Below are 20,176 nucleotides of genomic sequence, written 5' to 3'. Positions count from 1 at the left end.
TTTGTTTCAACAAGTGAAAACATGGTGCCGACGTGCCGTGTCGTTAACTGCCACAGTCGTTCACATGATCGCTTCGGTAAAATAAACGATCGGGTGAGTTTTTTTTTCCTCATTTCCTACGTGCACGCAAACCCAAGGACGTCGGATCTGTTAGCTAACGAAGAGACGCCAGATGGCCTGGAGAGCAGCCGTGAGACGACCAAACATCACTTTCAGTACAATCACCCGACACATGTTGGTGTGTTCACGGCATTTTCAGACTGATGTTGGTGGTGTTTTTCTGAAAATAAAATGAATGGCTGGCTTTCTTCCTCTGCTTATTTCTGTTTATCCCTAACATGTCATTGATATGTCAGGCACAAAATCTCCTGATCTGCTACTTGCTCATATGGTGACAAACACCAGGCCTGCGCTTTACAAAGAAAGTTAATGAAACTATGCCTGATGGCGATAATAAATATTGTAGTTCACTAGCAATATATAAAACTATATTCCAACTACTTTAATTGAGCCATAATAAGTCCTCTGTGAGATCATGCCATTTACTCAAGCAATAATGTCTTGCAAGTCTTTTCAGCTTATTGCAAACATTCTTGTGAGAAAGTTTTTTTTTTTGTAGCATGTTCGTATTTTTACTTGTTTTGACAGGAGATTTTAAGTTATTTTATTTATTTTGGAATGATATTCCTGTCTGTTTTTATTCTGTATGTTTAAAAATGTGTTAACTTTAGATCGGCCCGCGATCTAAGGTGTGCTTTGAGTTTTGGCCCCCTGTGCAACTGAGTTTGACACCCCTGCTGTAAATGGACAGAACTAAACCGAGTAAAGGGCCAGAAGTGCTCCTGCAGCTTCCCATGAGCCTGTTTGGGTTTACCCGCCTTTTCATTTAGACCTACCCCTACAGCCCCGAGTGCAGCTCCATTTCATCGCCATTAACTTTCCATCAAGTTATCCTAATTAGATAAAGTAGGACTTATAACTAAATTTACTACCGTCTACTCCTCATGTGGCGCTGAGAACGCATGCGCAGACTGTTGCGCTTGACCAAAACGGTTAAAATATCCACTCAGTGTATCACTGTGATGCTGGTTTAACCCTAATTTTAAAAAGTGGATTTTTATTATTATTGTTGTTGTTGTTGTTGTTGGATTTACATGCTGAGTAACTGCACAGCTTGCTGGAGTTGAATCGCTTTCACTGAGATTTTTTTTTATGTGTATATGTCTTGTTTTTACTTGACGTGATGTACAGATGCTGCTGGAGCAGCCTGTCAGGTGCTACTGATCCCATATGTTGTGGAAGGAGGCGTTCAGGGTCAGGGACTTTACATATAAATGGTGCTGAGACAATCAGATGCTTCCCAGCATGTATTCAGGCCCGTCATCCACAGTCACAGTCCTGTAGATGTGCGCTAATCGGTCAGTTCTTTTTTGTTGCGTGCAAATGCGAAAGATGATCTCAGTATGTGAGGTCATGTATGTATGTGAAGTCATACAGTATATATATTACCAGCCATATTTGAACCAATCTTAATCAATAGGCTACACACACGCAGGTTGTAAAACAAAACAAAAAAAAACATCTGTTACTAAATTTAGACAAGATCCCAGGTACATCACACTTTGAGTTGACTTTTCTTTCCCTTGGACGCTTTCGCTCAAATTTGAAACAAACATTACTTCCGTTTTTCTTTTACTCAACGCCACGAGGAAACTACATGGGGTTTGGTTTCCTTTTTGCTGTGCTCCCACCGACGGCCGAGGGAATCCCCCGAGAACATATATAAATCCAACAGATAAGAAGGGAGCAACACAGTGCTACTGATTGACCCGGCTCGACCAGAGATAACTTTATCTGATCAGGAAGATGTCACCTTTTAATCTCTGTAAGTCAGCGAGCCCGAAACACTGACTTAAGACATGAGATACTGTGCTATTTTCCACATCACGTCTGTTGTGCTGAGCATCAGCTGGGGCTGCGTTGAGCTCCATGTGTTTGATGCTTGTTGTTCTCTTGCCGTGCAGGCTTCTCCAGCTGTGTGCTGCTCCTGCTGACCCTGAGCTGGCGCACGTCCACAGGACTCCCGGTGCGCACTTTGAGCTCAGAGCAGTGCGAAAGCTGCGCACTGCTCTTCAGGAATCTCCTGCTGAATGCCACAGAGCTTCTGAAAAGTGTGAGTACGGATCTTTTTCTTTTTTTTTACGTTTATGTTGGGATGAGTACCCTGTTTGTGCCCCCCACCACCATTAGCACTTCTTTCCTTTACTCTGTCACATACGCCTGTACGGTAGTTTGGTATTATTTAAAATACGCATTTTGTGTTACAGGATGTTTTGTGCTTCGGCATCACCTCCGATAATGTGGAGGTGAGCAGTAAAACCGAGACAGTCCTGGCCTGCGCACCCATTCTGACTCAGGTGACACTTGTTGATTTTTCAAGTCATATAAACATTGAATTGTTGTTCAAGACCAGTTCAGCTTTGACTTTGCTTTTTGTGTATGTGTGTGTGTGTGTGTGGAAAGGAAATATGAACCACACATTTTTACACTTTTCAAAAAAATGCTTTTGGACACATTTATGGAGCCTCAAGCCGAATATGTTCAGCTAAGCTTTCACTCTGTCTTAATGAGTCAAGTTTATTATACAAAGATGGTTATGGGCACCTGATATGACCAGTAAAATAAATTCACTAAATTCATTAAAAATTGTTTTTTTCCCCCCCTCACAGAACTCAGGTTGTATGATGCAAAAAAATCCATCCTTCAGTGAGGTATGCTTCAGTTTCTTTCTAAATACATTTAAAATAGTTTTTGCATTTGTTGAAAATCTGCTACCACAAATTTTCTGTTACACAACTAATCAAACACGTATTGTTCTCACACTCTCAGACATATGACTGATGGGTGATTTTTCTTGTTTTTTTTGTCCCGGCAGAGTGAATGTCTGAGGAACATCATGAAGGACTTGGACCACTACGCTGCCATTTTTCAGTCCTACATCAGCTCCTCACTCAGGAGTCCTGAGCAGGAGGTTCCACTTCTGAGGCCAACTCTGGGAATAATCCAGAGCCTGAGGAAGGTGTGTTTATTATGCATGTGTGGGAGGTGTTAAAAAAAAAAACTGAGAGAAAAGAGCTGTGATTTAAAGAGAGAAAGTGAGAGAGAATCTACTGGGAAATAACATTTGAAGGCTGCCTGACGAAATCTTTTTTGGTTTATACAGAACTGCTCCCTGATGCCGAACGGAGAGAGCGACTCTTTGGAGGTATTTTTCGATTCCTTCTTTTTTGTTTGTTCCTTATTTACTTCTCATCTTACAGTCTTCAAGAGGAAAACTTATACAGAAGATACACAGGGAAATTTGGGTGTTTTTTTTTCTTTTGGCAAACTGGCAGGTGATTATTATGTATTTATGTTGTCTCCTTGGGCATTGTCTTCTAGGAGGAAGCTGCCCAGATGTTTGGGGATGACACCTTCACTAACAGGCAGAAGATGTGTAAGATGATGAGGGGCTTCTACACCCGAACCATCACCATCAACAGAGCCATGGGCTACATCTCCTCAGGAGACCACAGGCAGTAAACATCCTGCAGCAGCATCATCATCATCATCATCTTCATCATCATTCCAATCATACCATAATGTGACAACCCCTTTAATTTATCACAACTGAACAAGCCCTCCTGACCACTCACTATCATATTTTACAACTATTAGCCAAGTAGGTCTTTACACTGCACATGCTGCACAATCGTCTGCATGATTACTGCTCAAGCATAAGCTAGTTGGCCAGACTCCAACCTCAGTGGAAGCTGAACAACAGTCAAACTATTGCTGAGGTTTGCAGTGGAGGCCATGTTGGCCAATATACATGTATGAATGTATTCCAATATTTGGGGGAATGTAACTATTTATCTATTTACTATTTAAGTATTTATTATATATGTATTTATTTATTTATTTGATGGCCTGTAATGTTATTTATTGTTATTTATAATAAACTTTCTTTTGGTATCAAGCACTGAAGTGGAAGTGATTTATGAATGAAAGCGGGTGCAAATGAAAACGGAAGTGATGGCAGTTAATCGAAGACAACAGAACTGAAGAAATGAGGTTGAACAAAACATCCAGGAGGTCTTTTCTTGTTTTATTCAGCTGACATTTGCTTGATTCCAAAGATTCCACAGTTCTTCAGTGGGACTCAGACATGAAGGACACAAGTGCAAAAGGGACGGACTGGACTGTTGGTGGCAAGTGGTTTAAAGAAGCAACTCTTTTCTGTGAATGTAATCATTACTGCATGACATCGACAAGTAAGACACAAAAAAATCTGCAGCTTTCCCCCGCATAGTGTTGACATGACTGGGACAGCATCATTTGAAAATAAGTACGACAGACACAAAGTTGCCACAGGCAGTTTACAGTATAGGTTTGCTTTTTCTTTTCAAACCTTAAGTGTTATAAACTCTACAGCTATGAAATGAACCTCGTCTGTGACTCGTCTTTGTTGCCAGGCTGTAGCTGCACTCACACAATTAGAATACTTAAATTCAGCCCTGAATCCAAATACTTGGGATTTGTGGGGTTTTTCTTTTTTGTTTTCCACGGTGTGCACTTTTGTAATCCACAAAAACAACATTTATAGGTAACAAACACAAGATGTGTGTTCCAGTCAGAGGAGCACAGGAATGTATGCATAATTCAAGTTAAACAAAATAAACATATTTACGCAACTCAGTTTAGTTTTTCAGGCTCAGAGTTGTCAAATAAAAACACAAACAGGCATAAACAGACAAAAAAAAAGACTTAAAAAAATAGATCACAGAATGAAAAAATTTGGTAAAAAAAAACAAACTATTTACAATACACAGTGTGTGCAAATATAAAAATGCAATTTAGTCCGTAAGAGTCACATGCACGTGCATGTGATACAACGCCTGATTATTTTTTATAAAAAGTCCCCAAAACATTTAAAAGTGAAACAAGATATACAGGTTGGATTTTTTTTCCCCATGTTTTGCAGTTTCAACACTGCAGCACCTACATTTTCATCTGTTACTGGCTACATAATTAGCTACTAAATACCTCAATGACCCCCCCACACCTCTACTGGTCATTGCTGAACCTGATAATGCTGAGCGACAAACTGTGGCTACGCAAAGGAAACTTCAGGTACTGAAAGGTTCTATATTCATTACAGACTGAAATGACTACATTTGAACAAAATCAGGGAAAATGCCCATCCAAAGCTACGATAGCGGCCATTTCCAAGGAATGCAACAATATAAAAATCAGTCTCAAAAACAGGTTTCAATATCAAGAAAATATTCAAAAGAGAAACACAAACTGACAGAAGAGCTGACGTTTGGTCCATGGGTCAACCCTGCTGAGTTGTGTTCCTGAGATTTTTCTTTCTCTTCCCGATGATGAATGCGACAGTTACCCAAAGTCAAGTCTCTCTCTCACTTAGCTGCTCGACTGTCCATCATTTCTGAAAAAACAGACACAACAAACAAGTGTAAGATTCAAAAGAAGCACACATGGATATCACAGGTTGTTAACCTCATCCAGGACAGTACACTGTGGTAATCTCCTCTAGATCTATGGCAGCAAAACTGGAGATTAAGACTGTAACTCCCCATCTTTTAAGTACTTATAGGTAGGTAAGACAATATAGTGAGTTCACATTTCTGACATTCCTCCTGCAACACATTTACGAGCAGACTGTGTTAAGTAATACACAGCTTTGGCTCCAGGCAGGTTACCAATATCATGTCGCTTTCCTGCAGGTGAAAAATTGTACCCAGAAAATGTTTTTTAGATATCTGTGTGACTCTGTGGAAGGCAATACTGGTCGGTTGGTTGAACACTTCGAAAGTGAAATACCTCGACTACCTTTACATGGGTTCCCCAGAGGGTGAAAAACACCAGCTTTGGTTTTGGCTAACTTTTAATCCATCAACATCATCATCATCAGCTAAAACTTGATTTTATCCAGTATGTTAGTTTATGACCAAAAAGCTGCAAAACTAATGACATTCCCATAAATGTTTAGCAGTAATTATCAAATGTTAGCATTCTAACAAACTGAACCAAGATGGCCAACATGCTTACCGGTAATATTATACCTGCAATACATCAGCATTTGGCCCATGTCAGCATGTTAGCATTATGAGGTTAGCATTTAGCTCAAAGCACAGTTGTACCCGAACACAGCCTCAAAGGGCAGTTAGCATGACTGTAAACACTTATTGTTGTTAGCTCATTTTTTATGGCTTTTTTTATTGTATTACCTTGCAGTGTCTGATGGACCTCATTTGGCAAGTCATCGAGTTCCTCCACACTTTTCCAAAGGTGAAACGCCGTGGCCTCCCCCGGCCGCCTCCTGCTCTTCCACTCCACCAGCATCTTCAGCTTCTGCATGGTCACATCTTTCTCCATTGCCTGGATTTCATCCAGCTCCCTGGAGTTCAAGTCTAGATAGATGGCCACCTGCTTCCACTCCTTCCCGAGCCGCTTGGCCACCTGCAGTAGCTGCTTCTCTGACATGTCCCGGCCCTGAGTCATCACTGTTTTCACTCCATCTGGAAAACACGGCCACATGCTTAATTTCAGAATAGTTTTAGACAGGCTCATGTGTGGGCTGGTTTTTGTTGAACTCAATGAGGAATAAGAAAGTTGTTCTGAAATCAGTATAGTTAGCAAAAGAAATGGAAATTAACCTGACTCGTCCTGCCATCGAGGTCTTTTACAAGCTGTTTCTTCTTCTGAGGGGCTGCTGCTCCTCTGCCTGCCTGCGTGAGAGAGACGGATATGACAGTAAGGTAAGATAAGAGTCCGTCTGCAGAAGCTGAGAACAAGATGTGAGAGACAAATCTTCTTAGGAACAACAAGAAACTCACTGTTCGTCCTCTTCCTTGGCCTCTTCTCTGTGTTATCCACACAGTCACCTAAAAAGAGAGAAAAAATAAGATCATCACCACCACTCTGGAGCAAAGACCAAATTACAACCATACAAATAAACTCTGAAACACCAAGTGAATCTTAAGTCGGAGATACTTCCTGTTACTGTCAGCTGATCAATAAACACAGACAAAATTGACTTTTGAGACAAATATAACCTGATTTTAGCCTCAGAACCAAGATGTTTTTTGCAAAACACCAATCGTATTCAGCGTGATAACATTCACTGGTACCTTCTCTGATTGTGGCCGACCATACAGTCTCCTCAGTGTTAATCTCTATGAGAGACAATTTAAAGGGAGGAGGCTGCTCGAAGAAAGCTTCAAAGTAGCCTTTCATCTTAGTCACCGCAAGGGTGAATTTCAAATCCTGCACAGGGACACATAATCAGAATTTAAAACAATATCACTGTGTAGTCAGGGCATAACAAACATGATGATAATAATCACCAAATGATAGGTTGCAATATAAAGGACTTCACGCATGTGTATGCAAAGAGAAACACCTGAGGTCTGATCTCCCCCTCCGGCTCGCTCATGAGACGATACGTCCCCTCATCCAGTTTACATGTGGGAGGCTTCTCTATCCGAATGTAACGATTCTTGTAGCCCCGCACCTGTTTGGCTATATCCTGGTTTACATGAGGACAACAGGAAGACAAGATGAGTTGACAGATGATGAGCAGGCTGAATGGTGATTAACATCCAATAACTTCTGCACATTTGAGAGATGGAAAAGTGAATGCGTCTCAGAAAACAACAAAAGTCAGTCACCCACTGTCTACGTGCACGTATTGGTTGTTCCCACAATAATGAGAGTTTTGGTCTTCTAATTTAGATATACACAATATGGACAAAAGTATTGGGACTATTACACCAACAGACTTTAATGATATTAAATTCTAAATACAGAGACATTAATATGGAGTTGCCCCCCCCCCCATGCTATGTCAGCTTCCCCTCTTCTGGGAAGGCTTTCCACAACATTTTGGAGTGTTTCAGGGGCAATATTTGCCCATTCATGCAGTAGAGCATTTGTGAGGTCAGAGACTGATGTTGGACGAAAAGGCCTGACTCACAGTCTCTGTTCCAGTTCGTCCCAAAGGTGTTGGATGGGGTTGAGGTCAGGACTCTGTGTGGGCCAGTCAAGAGTACACCAAATTCATTCAACCACATCTTTATGGACTTTGCTTTGTGCACTGGGGCACAGTCATGCTGGAACAGAAAAGGGACTTCCCCAGACTGTTGCCACAAAGTTGGAAGGACAGCATTCTCCAAACTGTCTTGATATGCTGAAGCATTAATATTTCCTTTCACTGGAAGCAAGGGGCTGAGCCCAAACCCAAAGGTGTATCCCAATACTTTTTGTCCATATAGTGTACTTCATGGAGTCTTATGTAACGCAATAGAGGTAGGTAGAGGGAATCATCATCCAAGATGATAAGGGATTGGTTAGTGGTGTGAGAAGAGGTTTACGAGAATGGAGTCAGCGTGGGCTGGGGTGAGGTTTGCGGTAGATAAACCGCAGAACGTTACTTTCAATTCCGAGAATTTTGTATGTTATTAATTTCACTGCAAAACCCAATAAAGGCATGTGAGAAAAAAAATACATAAAATGACTCAGCATTATTGTCATGCTGGTGTCATTATTAAAGGGAGAATTTACAGTAAGATACACACCGTTGGCATCGATTCCAGTACATAACTCTGACTAATTACCAATACCGGTCAATGATCACCAGACTAGGTGCTGAGATTTCCGCTTTCAAATAATATAATATATCCCATTTTTTGCATTGTGATATACTGTATAACATCATCACAACAACTTTCTGTCAGATCTTTGCTTTAGTGTATTACACAAACCTGGAATGTATTCTGTAGTCTTTATACTGTAGTATCAAAGCCAGTGCCAGTTCCAAAATTAAACTGCAGAAGTGAAAGTTACGTTGCGGCTCTTGTATTAAATACTGACTTCATTCATAGGCATTTTGCTGGAGTTTTATCCAGTCAATAATGTAGCTAGCATGATGCAAAATCATGATTGAAAAATTTAGGGAGACTCAGGTGACACCGGTCTCAAGAATGGAATATTTGTGCACAGGCATGGATGAAAGGGTTTTTTTGTTTTTAGTTTGCATGCCAAGGAAAAACTTCCTCAATTAAAACACAAAGTTTTTTTGAAGTGAAAAGTCATAATGAGGTGGTCACTTTGACTTTGGCATTATTTTAACAGTGGATCGTTAAGGATTTTCATACCATATGCATAAGAAATTGGAACGAAATCTACTGCAGTGTGGAAGATTCTTTAGATTTAACAGATGTGTGTGTGTGTGTATATTCAGGTATTAACACCATAACCTTGTGTGTACTGCTGTATTTTTTACTGCATCCTGAGTAGGCAGATGGTGGAAGAAACCTTTAGGTTCTTCTTTGAGTCATGACCCTAGCATGTCAAACTTACAGATTAAAATAGATGTTTGTTTCCCATTACGTCAGAGATAAAATCAATCAGAATCCTACACATATAGAAGGTTATGGAGAAATCTGACCAAAGCCGCTGTGTTTTTGTCAGTTTTGAAAATGCAAGTAAAGACTAATGAAAGCCCAGAGTGGTCCACTGGTGAAGCAAGGAGTAGAAAAACTGTGAACAATCCACTGCATTTTGTAACAATAAGGCACACACAGCTTTCACCAACGCTTGCCTTGATGTCAGATGAACTGTTGGTGGCCAGATAGACATGGAAGCTGTAGTTGTTGTTGTCACTGCCCAGCTGCTTGTAGACCAGGACCACTCCGTGGTGCTCGACAGACTGGTTTGTCTGAATGATGGGACCCACGGGTGACAGGGATGTTACATTCCACTTAACATGGCTACCTGAGTGGTCCACTGTTGGCTCAATGAGTGGACGGTTGTCCTTCATGTGCAGGACACTGAATGTCATCTCACTATCCGGATCTGTGTGGAGGTAACAAGGGGGAAAGTAGGTTTTATGTTTCATCTGGAGTGGCTTTAAATGGTAGATAAAAAGAGTATGACCCACACTGAAATCACACATTTTGTGTAAAAGCCTAAGGATGGGTCAAAATCTCAATTAATAATTAAGAATTTTATCTCATTTTCAGCTAAATTCAAAATAACCTCCTAATGGGCCATAAAGTCACCACAGAGAGCCTCACCTGCAATGCAGACAGAGTGAGGGAACTGGATGGACTTGAGGACAGACGCGTCCTTGTTGACTGTGTCCACATTAAAGATGGGTCCAGCAAATTTCCAGGAGTCCCGGAGGAAGGAGGCGAACTTGGACCAGGACAAAACTGAGTACCGCACAAGAACCCGCTCCGATGCTTCAAACACCAGGCCGGTGAGCGAACATTCGTATGTGCCCTCTCCTTCCAGCTGCACCCTAAAACACACACGCAGTCAGTGATGCTGTACATACCGAATCAACAGAAATGTGCACAGACAGTCACACTCACTGTAATCGTCCCTTGCTGATCCTCCTGGGGGTAACCAGCTCATTGCCATGACTCTGTCAAACAAATGATTGTCAAAAATGAAAAACTACTTAGACTTGATCCTCCTACATTCAGATGAATGAAAGGCACACCAGACAAAAAAAGCTTTGTGGGCTCACCTGCTGGATGGCTTTGCATTTCTCACAGCACAGTCTGAAGTGCCTCTCGTCTGTCGGGGCGTATGACGGAAAACAGGATTATTTACAAGGAACATGAACAACAGAAGGTTTGGTGTGCTCTAACATCATCATCATCTGTTAATATCTGCCTACCTTTTCCATTTGAAACCTTTACTTCAGGTCTGGGGACGGACTCTAGAGGGCAAAATAATACAATTCAATATTATTATATGAAAATCATTTGTAAGAGGACGATATCTCCTGTTTGTGGCTGAGTTTTTTGGTTGCAGGGCGGAAGAACATGCTCAATTACAGGTCGGATCAAATTCTGGGTTTCAGAAAAGCTAGCAGAGGCCTGCATTTTGTAGCATAGTTATGTCAGATAGCTGTCATTAAGATGTGATATAAACAACAAACAGACAGTTTTGAAGAGCAGACCAGTTTCTCGATATTTTGTCGACTTTGTTGTTTCGTGAAGTTTCGCACCATTTTTAAACTCCTCTCCATCAACCTCTTCATTATCTGCAAAGAAACATGTAGAAGATTAACTTCATTGAACTGTTTGAACATCACTCGCTCTTTAACTTGGTTAAATACTTGAATTACACAGATTTTCTAGTGCTGATAATAGTTCCTACCTTCCTCTTCTCCATCCTTCTCAGCACAGCCCTCTGGTGAAAGTTAAAATGTGAGAAATAAGAAGGGATGGGACACAACAGAAATTAGTATTGCACACTTAGCCACTTTCTTTCAGAGTTAGATGAGAAAACCACTCACTTCTCACATGTCTGTTGGGTTACACGTGTAGCTAGCACTAGCAGCCACTAAAGCTCAGCTAGCTTAGCATAAAGGCCGAAAAAAGGTCCACGGAAACAGACCAAAGTCTGCCCACCAACACCTTTAAAGCTCCTTTAGAGCTTCCAGGCCAAGACACTGACATTGTAAAATAATAAAATTTGGTTTTCAAACTTTAATTTAGAGAAATTAGATGTATCATGTTTACGTGTGTGCTTTAGAGGTGCTTGTAAGAGTATTTTCTACTCCTGCACAGAGCCAGGCTAGTTGTTTTCCCCCTGTTTCCAGTCTTTAAGCTAAGCTAAGCTAAGATGTAGCTTCATATTTAACATTCCGACGTGAGTCTGGCATCAATGTTCCCATCTAACTTGGAAGAAAGCAAATTTCACAAAACGTCAGTGTGCTCCTTTAAAGACACGAGCCGTGATGGAGTGTGTCTCTCACCAGAATCCTCTTCCTCATCCTCCTCCTCCTCTTCATCTTCTGAGCTGTCCTCGGCGGACGTTCCCGCGTTCTCTGTTCGACAAATCAGTATGCAAATCAGTGTGCAGTGTTTCCAATGAATGGTGAGTAAAAAGGACGCATAAAAGAAAAATTATACATAAAAAAAATGAATTTCTGCAGATGATGTTTGAGTACTGTGGAAAAGGCTTTGGTGTGACATTAGCTCTTACCTGAACTACTGCTGTCACTTTCTGTAAGATTATCTGCAACATATCAGTAATAGTTATAAGGTTAGTCCTGTTTCGACCAGTAAAACACTGACATCTAAATGTGACCCATATCTGTCATATTAGTCATTCCTATTACTGAGTCATTATTAATACCTGTTGAGCCAATGATCATTGACAGGAAATTACTACTACTACGTTTTTTGTGGTTTCATGGTTAGTGCGTGACTTTTCTGTCATTGAACACAAAGTTTCAGAAAGAGAAAAGTCATGTGAGTATCTCAGGTTCACTTAAACTGAACAGCAACCAGTAAAAACAGGAGCAAGCAGCACCCAACAATAAAGTCTGTATCTATAAATAGTTCTGCAAAACCAATACGTTACTGAGTCGGGGGAAAAGCATTCGTGCTGAAAATATTCAGACACTGCTACTTTACTTTCTCACACACCAAAGCCTACCTAATGCAGAAAAAATCCTCAGGTGCAGCCACGTGTTCTGTTGCTAAACTCGTCTCTGCGCTTGTACTCTTTAAAACTTTCCCTACATAAGGAAAGTTATAAGAGACACACGTAGAAAAACCTGTCACAGAAAAACCTTTAACAGGTGCGGCCCCAGTGAGAGACCTTCACCTTTACTCATGCGTTTGTCTACTGTGTGCGTGTGTTTTTAAACACGCTCTTCATCCATATTAGTCATTTAAAAAAAAAAAACCCTCAGTCTGACTTACAACACCAGTTTTTACATATCCATCATTCCTTAGCAGCTGAAACTGTGGCACCATGTGAAGAAGCCTGTGATAAGTGCCATGCATTAACATTCTGGCACATTTATACAGATGGGTCCAGAGGAGCTGCTTCTCCTCTCGGCCATCTGGCTGAGTGCCTGGCCGTCTAATGGATGGAGCCCATCCTCTCTGGCCCACAGAGTTTATCTTAGACTAACAAGCAGATGCTGCCATCCCTACTCCACTCGCGGCACCTCCCTCATCAATCTCTCTCCTCCACTCTGCTCAATCTGTCTGTTTCCCCTCTCTCTGCACTCTCTCTCCTTGTCCTCATATGCCTCCTAAGGCCCATCTCTCTCTCTCTCTCTCTCTCTCTCTCTCCCCTCGATGCCGCTGTCTCAGCCGAGCCAGCAGGCATCCCTCTTCGCTCTGGGATGGCCGCTTCCCTTCATCAGACTGACAAACAAGGTGTAGCGCAAACACCCACACAGAGACACACATGCGCATGCATACACAAGCGCCTCCACACACTCACACACACTTTGTTTACAGCTTTAAATATCTGGATAGTTTCAAAGGTGTTGCTGCCATCTGCTGGTGTAAAACAAAATGGCAACACCAAGAACAGAAAAAGGCTGAACTATAACCGTTTAAACCACAATAAACACAGTTCCTTGGTCAATGTCATTATAAAAGTCAGTGTTTCTGTTCTGTGTTATATCCATTACGACACAGCAGACCATGTGGTTGTTAGCAGCGCAGCAATCTCTCGTCTCATGTTGCCTTATAGAAAAATTATCCTAATGAGTTCCACACAGTGTGGTATCCAGGTTTTAAATGTGGGAAAAACAGGGACTGGATCTGTAAACCCTACTGGCAGTATCTTGAGCTGATGTATTGTAATTGTCATCGTGAGAGAAAAAGGTCTCACTTGGGATAGAAATGCAAACCTTAGCGATACATAACAAAAAAGAATTAATGCAGTATTAAAAATGGCAAATGCAAAACTGGGGTTTTTGCATGACTGTGTAGAAATTTTCCTGCCATTTAGGATAAAAGATATGGATAATCAGGCAGGCCAAACAGTGAGCCGAGAGAAAGGCAGGAAGGCCCAAAGAAAGGAAGGGAAGCTACAGTGGTGAGGAATAATGGATTAGGATGCACAGCTTTTAAATATTAAAAAGAATCCTGAGGATCCTCAAGCACAATCACCATATAAAAATAACAACATCAGTGCAGGCACACGTAACCCAACATGTGCTCAGTTGGAAAGTGGAAAGAGTAAGAGAAACCAGAAGTGAGGGGGAGGGAAGAAATGAAAAATGGGTTGATGTTTACCTTTGTTTTCAGGCGCAGGGATATCTCCGTCTCTGTAGGGCAGAGGAGATAACATTCAGAAAACTTGAAACTACACGGAGAGTTCACCAGGAGTCATATGGGATGTGGGATGACAATTATGGAAGAATTTAGAGGTTGGAAGCGGTGGCTCTTAAAATTGTGCAGCTGCAGGCTCTTGTGGCACTTCTGCTTTCACACAGGAACACAGTGACTGAATTAGAAAAACAGGAAGTGTGTACAATCTGACTGCATCTCAATTTCTCGCGCTCCTGACACCAACTCATCCTGTCAAATGAAAAGGTTCATGTTCCCAGCCGAATTCCCGCTCTGACCCACTTTCGGAGCAGTCTTGATGGCACAGGAAACCAGCCATAGGAAGATACCGGCTGACTACTTCTGCCATTAAACAAAACCTGTCCGATTCACACTTTCATGGCGCTTTCATAACTAAACTTCAGACGTCAGAGGAGCTGGATGATTCACGTTCAATTTAATCATTTATTTACTTTCAGTGGTACCATATTGTGGTAATACGATCATGTGGAGTCTTCATTTTACAGCACTGTGGTCAATTAATTATCATTTCCCAGCATGTTGTAATTAAAATAACTGAATGAAAGTTGTTGTTGTTGTTTTTTTTTTTTACACACATGAAAGCATGTAACAGCTAACGGGGGAACACAACTCACTGCACTGATCATCATTTTGATTACTTTGCATGTGGTTTTGCATCCATCTTTACACAGTGTGACACACATCGGTATCAAAAAGAAATTCCCATTATTAACATCGGTTTCAACCACGGTGCACAGCTGACATCAGTGTCGGTTCCTCCTGGCTGTTTAGCTCGCTGAATCGTTCTGATATTTGCGTGACTATCCAGGAATGTTGTGCGCCAAACAAACAATGAGCCAAGTTTATGTGTTTAAATGGTTCAGAAGCTGGGTCTGACTGGAGCAACCTGTTGACGCAGTCTGAGTCTTCAACAAGAGGCAACACGCCTGAGATCAGTTGGGAGGGGTGGAGGGGGGGGGACGAGTTCACCGCCAGCAAGCATGCAAAAGTGGGTCATATGCTGAGTCTTTTCCGAAAAGAGCACAACTGGGTGATCAAAAGCAAAATGATACATAAGGATATTTGCATCATTAAGCCTGACCAAACTGCGATCTTTTATTTTGCCATCTGTTAATCCTGATAAGGCACTGTGGCTTCCTTTATTCTGAAACATCTGCCCAGGAAACACTGTTTTCTCCTCTTCGAGGTCAACCCGTTGGCGGCTTCTGTGCCAGACAGTCAAACTATAAGAACAGTGACGCTCATTTGTTGCCATGGTAATTATCTCTTCATTCCCACAATGTTTTCAGACAACGAAAATAAAAACCTGGCAGCGCGACCTCTCAGACTTTCTCTGCTCTCACTTGTTTCTATCTGCCGACTGTGAGGGTGTTGGTCTGCGTCTGGCTGAGAGATAAAGGCCATAACATTTGCATGCTTCCTACAACTTCTCATAAACACAATGAAGAGACAAGGACATCTGTGTGTAGATAAACAAAAAACCGTCAGTCGGCCCGTACCTAATACACAAGAGTACAAAACAAAATGTTGACCTTTGCTAACCTTCGGTCATTAATATTAAACCTAATCACTTTCACTCTGATGTTTAGTGGGCCATATACAGATAAAAGCAAATGCCGTCCTGCTCCTTTTGAATTAAACGACTTCCTCGTGGATGTTCAATTCTGATTTCACTGATCATCTTTCTGAGCAGTAGTACAACAATGTTTGCGAAAACCCTGCCTGTTTTCTTGTTTATGCGGGTACTTTTCCAGCCCTCATCAACAGGTGAATGATACCATGGCAACAACACAGACGACAATGACTCAGGTGTCACCTCACCTGCCTGTGGCCGAGAATGTAACCTATACCCAGCGTGTACAGAGACTGGGGGGGGGGATCAAATGATGATTATCCTCAGTTGCTGCATGACAGAAAAACCATTTTAACAGTTAAAACATGTGTGTCACGTGGCACATGTTTTTCATAGTAGTGCCATCAACCATAATGAAAAACTGCAGGAAGTGATATTTAAGAGCTTGTTTGTAGCCCACTGGTTGATGAGCTTACACTGGGATCAACACATACGGTTATTTTTCTTCACTGCAGCACTGCTTTAAGTATTAACGTGTGTATTTAACCTAGATTTATTGTGTTACTTTGTCAAACAACTGCTTCCAATCATACAGACAGACAGACAGACTCTGCAGGCTCACGGTGTCTACGAGCTACGCGATGCTATTTGTTGTTAGTGACTCATCACAAAGTAACAACACGGCAGCGTGCGACGCAGAGAGTCCAAACAAACACATCCTGACTCACTCTTTACTTTCCCTTCGCATCCACGGTGATTTTTAACATCACCTACAACCAGGAGGCTCTAGTCGTAAAAATGCGTTTCTTTGCCTTCAAACGCAACAGCAGACAGATGAGCCCTTAATCGACAGCAACAAAAGACACCACTTCCTGACTGACTGACCCCCCCCCCACACACACACACACACACACACACACTTCCTACAGACATCATGTTGTCCACACTGTACGCGACGAAGCAGCGACACCGATCTAAAGCCACTAGACATTTAAATGTTTTCCTCGGGGTAAAAACACGAAGTCTTACCCGTCCTCCAGGTGACAAGCCGCTCCACTGTTCGCCATCTCCGCCACCATCCTCCTCCTCTCTCTGTAACCAAACCCCGTTATACTTTCGGTTCGTCCACGGCGTGCAGCACCTGCGCATAAACCCACCTGTATACGACCCTACCATCTGCTATCAGTGACTCAATAAAGCTCTGGGCAGTAATCGGCGCAGTAATGGTAATCTGATCCCTCGTGGCTGAGCAACTTCACCTCACTTTGTTTGCCTCTGGCTGCAGTGTCCCTCCAAAACATCTGGATTTGACAAAACGAAAACACACGTTTCCCGAATCCAAACAGAACAAGAGCAGCCAGTCGTTCAGCGCCGTGGATTTGGATGTGGATGCATTGTTTCCTCTCACAAACTACTGCTCTCGTATGCGATCAAAAAGCAAAAGATAACATACGAGCCGATCGTTACATCATGCTGCTCAGTGCTGCGCCGCTCACAACAAGAGGCGCAGCTTTTTTTGCATCGGCGATGCCACGCAGTTGCAGCGCAGTGCGTGAAAGCACATCAATGACCGGTCACGTGTGGGCTGGTGCAGCATCCCGCCTTTAGCACGGGCTTTGTGTTGATGATTTACAACCGGCCTTTTACCACTTTTTTCCATATACAAAGAGTAGAGTGATAGGAAAGAAGATGTTTAATGCTACACTTTATACGCCAGTGAATGAGGTACATGTCTGCCCCTGTCGTTGGTGCAGTTATAACATTTTTTTTAGAGCTCATATAAATATTCACATTTTATGCATAGGGCCTAAAGTTTACAAAGCTACAAAGCTATTCCAGTAATGCGATCATGGGAAGTGAGTTGAAAAATAACAAGCAAAACGCTTTAAATTAAGATGCCTGCATTCATCTGAGGGATATTTGTAGGTCCCAAATTTTCTCCCACACATAAAAAAAAAAGAGAGGCCAGCACTCCGCCCTGCAACTAGGTCACTTTGAGCGGGAAAACATCCACATGAGCCTGCAAAGCTGCATTACCGACTAGCCACCACCAGATGTCCCATCAGACAACAAAACCAGCCAGTACAGCACAGCAGCAAGGCCGCGCCTCCACAAAAAGAAAGAAAAAAAAAATAAAAACTTGCACCAGAAAACACATTCAGGATAGATTCATGCATTTGACACGAGTGTCAATATAAAGTTAAAATAAAATGTGTGTAAGGAATCCAGTTATCCATCTGTGGCATAAGCTCACAGTCCATCAGAGAGAATAAGAACGGCTCTCTGCGAATGTCTGAGATCTCCAGTGGGAGGAATGAGTGAGGGATCAAGAGCTTTCCTATTGATCCGCCACTCATTGATCTTTTCCTTTCCTCTTCTCTCCATCCACCTGTCTAACTTTCACGGATGGATATGTAGTTTGCAGCTTGGAGAAGGGAGAGAGAGAGAGAGAGAGAGATGACTAAGTGACATTATCCAAATCTCAGAGTCTAAAGGGAGAGATCAGCTCCTCGGTGCAGCAGGAGACAGCACAACATCAGACTCGGTGGCGAGACAATACCCCCAATAGCTCAGGAAATTAGAGGAGATAAAGCGAGAGGAGGGAGGAGAGGGGGAAAAGACAAGAGGACGGGCAAGGTCAGGAAGAGAGGAGATGAGAGGAAAGAGGGAGTAAGAGAAAAGATAAGATCATGGAACAGAAGAAAAGGAGGGAAAAATATGAAATTATCAGAGATGGAAGATTGACACATGAAACTCGGACTCAATCTGAACTCGAGACTTGACTGCCTGAAGACTAAACTTGACTTGAGACTAAAAACTACAGATGAGGATCACAGAATAGTCATCAGTTTTCGCAGATGATTGGCTATAAAGCATCGTACAAAATGAAAAATTTACCTTATTTGACAGGAAATGCTGGGAGATCACCAAGCACGTTATAATTCATCCTGAGGACAACTTGAACGGTGATCCATCCAGTCCAGTGTGGAAACAAATCACTCAAGACCACAGATGCGAACATCATGTTGGCACTAAAGGGAAAGTCAGGAGATCATCATTCGAATTTGCCCACTGAGGATTATGAACGTCTACCGGATTTCATGCTAATCCCTGAAGCACAAGTTGACATATTTCAGCTGGCAGGTGAGAACTTTGACCTGACGGTGGTGCCAGGGGAAATGTCCGGGGATCACCAAAGTCATCACGATTCCTCTTCTGTTGATCACGAATGCCTGTGCAAAATATAATCTGAATCCATCCAAAAGTTTATTGAACGGTTTTCATTTTAAAAAGTAAGCACATTTGCTGGAATTTTGACTGTTGTACTATTACGATTACAAGCCTGTGTGTGTGTGTGTGTGTGTGTGTTTTGGGACGGAGCTTTTTTTAACAGATCGACCAACCTGTTTGGAAACGATGATGTCACACACCCTGGAGGGTTAACACGAGCCCTCATTGTGCAGACTCATTATCCATCACATAGACACACACTCAAAGTAACACACAGAAAAACACAGTCACTCGCATGCGAGACTGGAGGAAAACCCATACCCTCCATGCTCCAACATTCCCTTTATAACATACATGTATTCACACACACACACACACACACACACACACAAAAGGTGTCCTCTTACTCTGGACATGAGAAACGCCACATCCTTTCAATTTCATGCAATCAGGGCTGAGCTATCACTGCAAAGATCCATAGTGACAAAAGAGCCACGGCTGCTGCGGCCCTGCATAAAGAGGCTGGAGAGAGGCGAACCGGGGCAAAGAGCAACACCTTTGCATAGAGAAAATGGGAAAGAGGCTCTGCAGATCGTCCAGCCGTGAGAGATTTCAATCCCACACAGCGGCGTAATGTATAATGCATGGGCCTTAGACTTGGTAGTTCTGTAAAATTCTTTCCTGTGCAATCAAGTTTGGATCAAAAGGGGGAAAAATGTTTTGCTCAGTGTAACTTGACTTAATAGTACACGATAATGTGACTGAACTTGCAACTTTTTCATTATTCAAGACCTATTTCTGTTTGTTCTTTATCTTTATCTTTGGTTTTCAGCAAATGTCTCCATTCACTGTTGCCATCGTATGTTTTTTTTTTTGTTTTGTTTTTTTTTGTTTTTTTTGCTCTTGTGCTGAGATGTTTTATGAGTCCCCTGGGTTTTTCTCATCTCACCCACACAGTTTACGCTTCTTTTGTTCTCTATTTTCAGCGCATTGTGATTTGGATGAGAAAACAAACCTCTGGTATCTGAGAAGCTGTGTGACGTTATGCCACCTTTATTTCAACCGCTGATGTGAGAAATTGATTTTAAAAATATAGGAATTTAAAGTCTTTGCACTACATTGTTCTGAGAGGCTGCAGGCCTGCTGAGGCAAAACGGTGCTAAAAGTT

At 42.0% G+C, this 20,176-nt stretch overlaps 2 protein-coding genes across 3 annotated transcripts; one reads left to right on the top strand and one right to left on the bottom strand.

The window, feature by feature from the left end:
- The first annotated feature begins 1,571 nt into the window (after positions 1–1,571).
- On the top strand, positions 1,572–4,080 carry il12a (interleukin 12a). The gene is made up of 7 exons (XM_046389278.1): positions 1,572–1,885; positions 2,025–2,173; positions 2,328–2,417; positions 2,730–2,771; positions 2,936–3,079; positions 3,224–3,265; positions 3,442–4,080. Exons 1-7 carry the CDS (start codon positions 1,867–1,869, stop codon positions 3,580–3,582), a joined length of 627 nt encoding a protein of 208 aa, XP_046245234.1. The 5' UTR covers positions 1,572–1,866; the 3' UTR covers positions 3,583–4,080.
- Positions 4,081–4,128: 48 nt separating this feature from the next.
- si:dkeyp-97b10.3 lies at positions 4,129–17,284 on the bottom strand. Of its 2 annotated transcripts, none has more exons than XM_046389276.1 (17): positions 16,807–17,284; positions 14,130–14,161; positions 12,070–12,102; positions 11,840–11,911; positions 11,239–11,271; positions 11,087–11,122; positions 10,754–10,795; positions 10,601–10,650; positions 10,443–10,495; positions 10,143–10,369; positions 9,668–9,921; positions 7,469–7,594; positions 7,197–7,332; positions 6,903–6,950; positions 6,723–6,794; positions 6,294–6,584; positions 4,129–5,491 (listed from the first exon to the last, which is right to left on the bottom strand). In XM_046389276.1, the coding sequence occupies exons 1-17, from the start codon at positions 16,854–16,856 to the stop codon at positions 5,463–5,465; spliced, it is 1,584 nt and encodes a 527-aa protein (XP_046245232.1). In that variant the 5' UTR covers positions 16,857–17,284; the 3' UTR covers positions 4,129–5,462. The 2 variants fall into 2 exon arrangements, with proteins under 2 accessions (XP_046245232.1, XP_046245233.1); XM_046389277.1 differs by lacking the exon at positions 16,807–17,284 and adding an exon at positions 16,506–16,655.
- Between the last annotated feature and the right edge of the window lie 2,892 nt (positions 17,285–20,176).

Source organism: Scatophagus argus, chromosome 5 (genome assembly GCF_020382885.2).
Source record: "Scatophagus argus isolate fScaArg1 chromosome 5, fScaArg1.pri, whole genome shotgun sequence".
Lineage (NCBI taxonomy): Eukaryota > Metazoa > Chordata > Actinopteri > Scatophagidae > Scatophagus > Scatophagus argus.
Note: the sequence above shows the minus strand (reverse complement) of the source record. Positions and strands in the feature narration are given on the sequence as shown.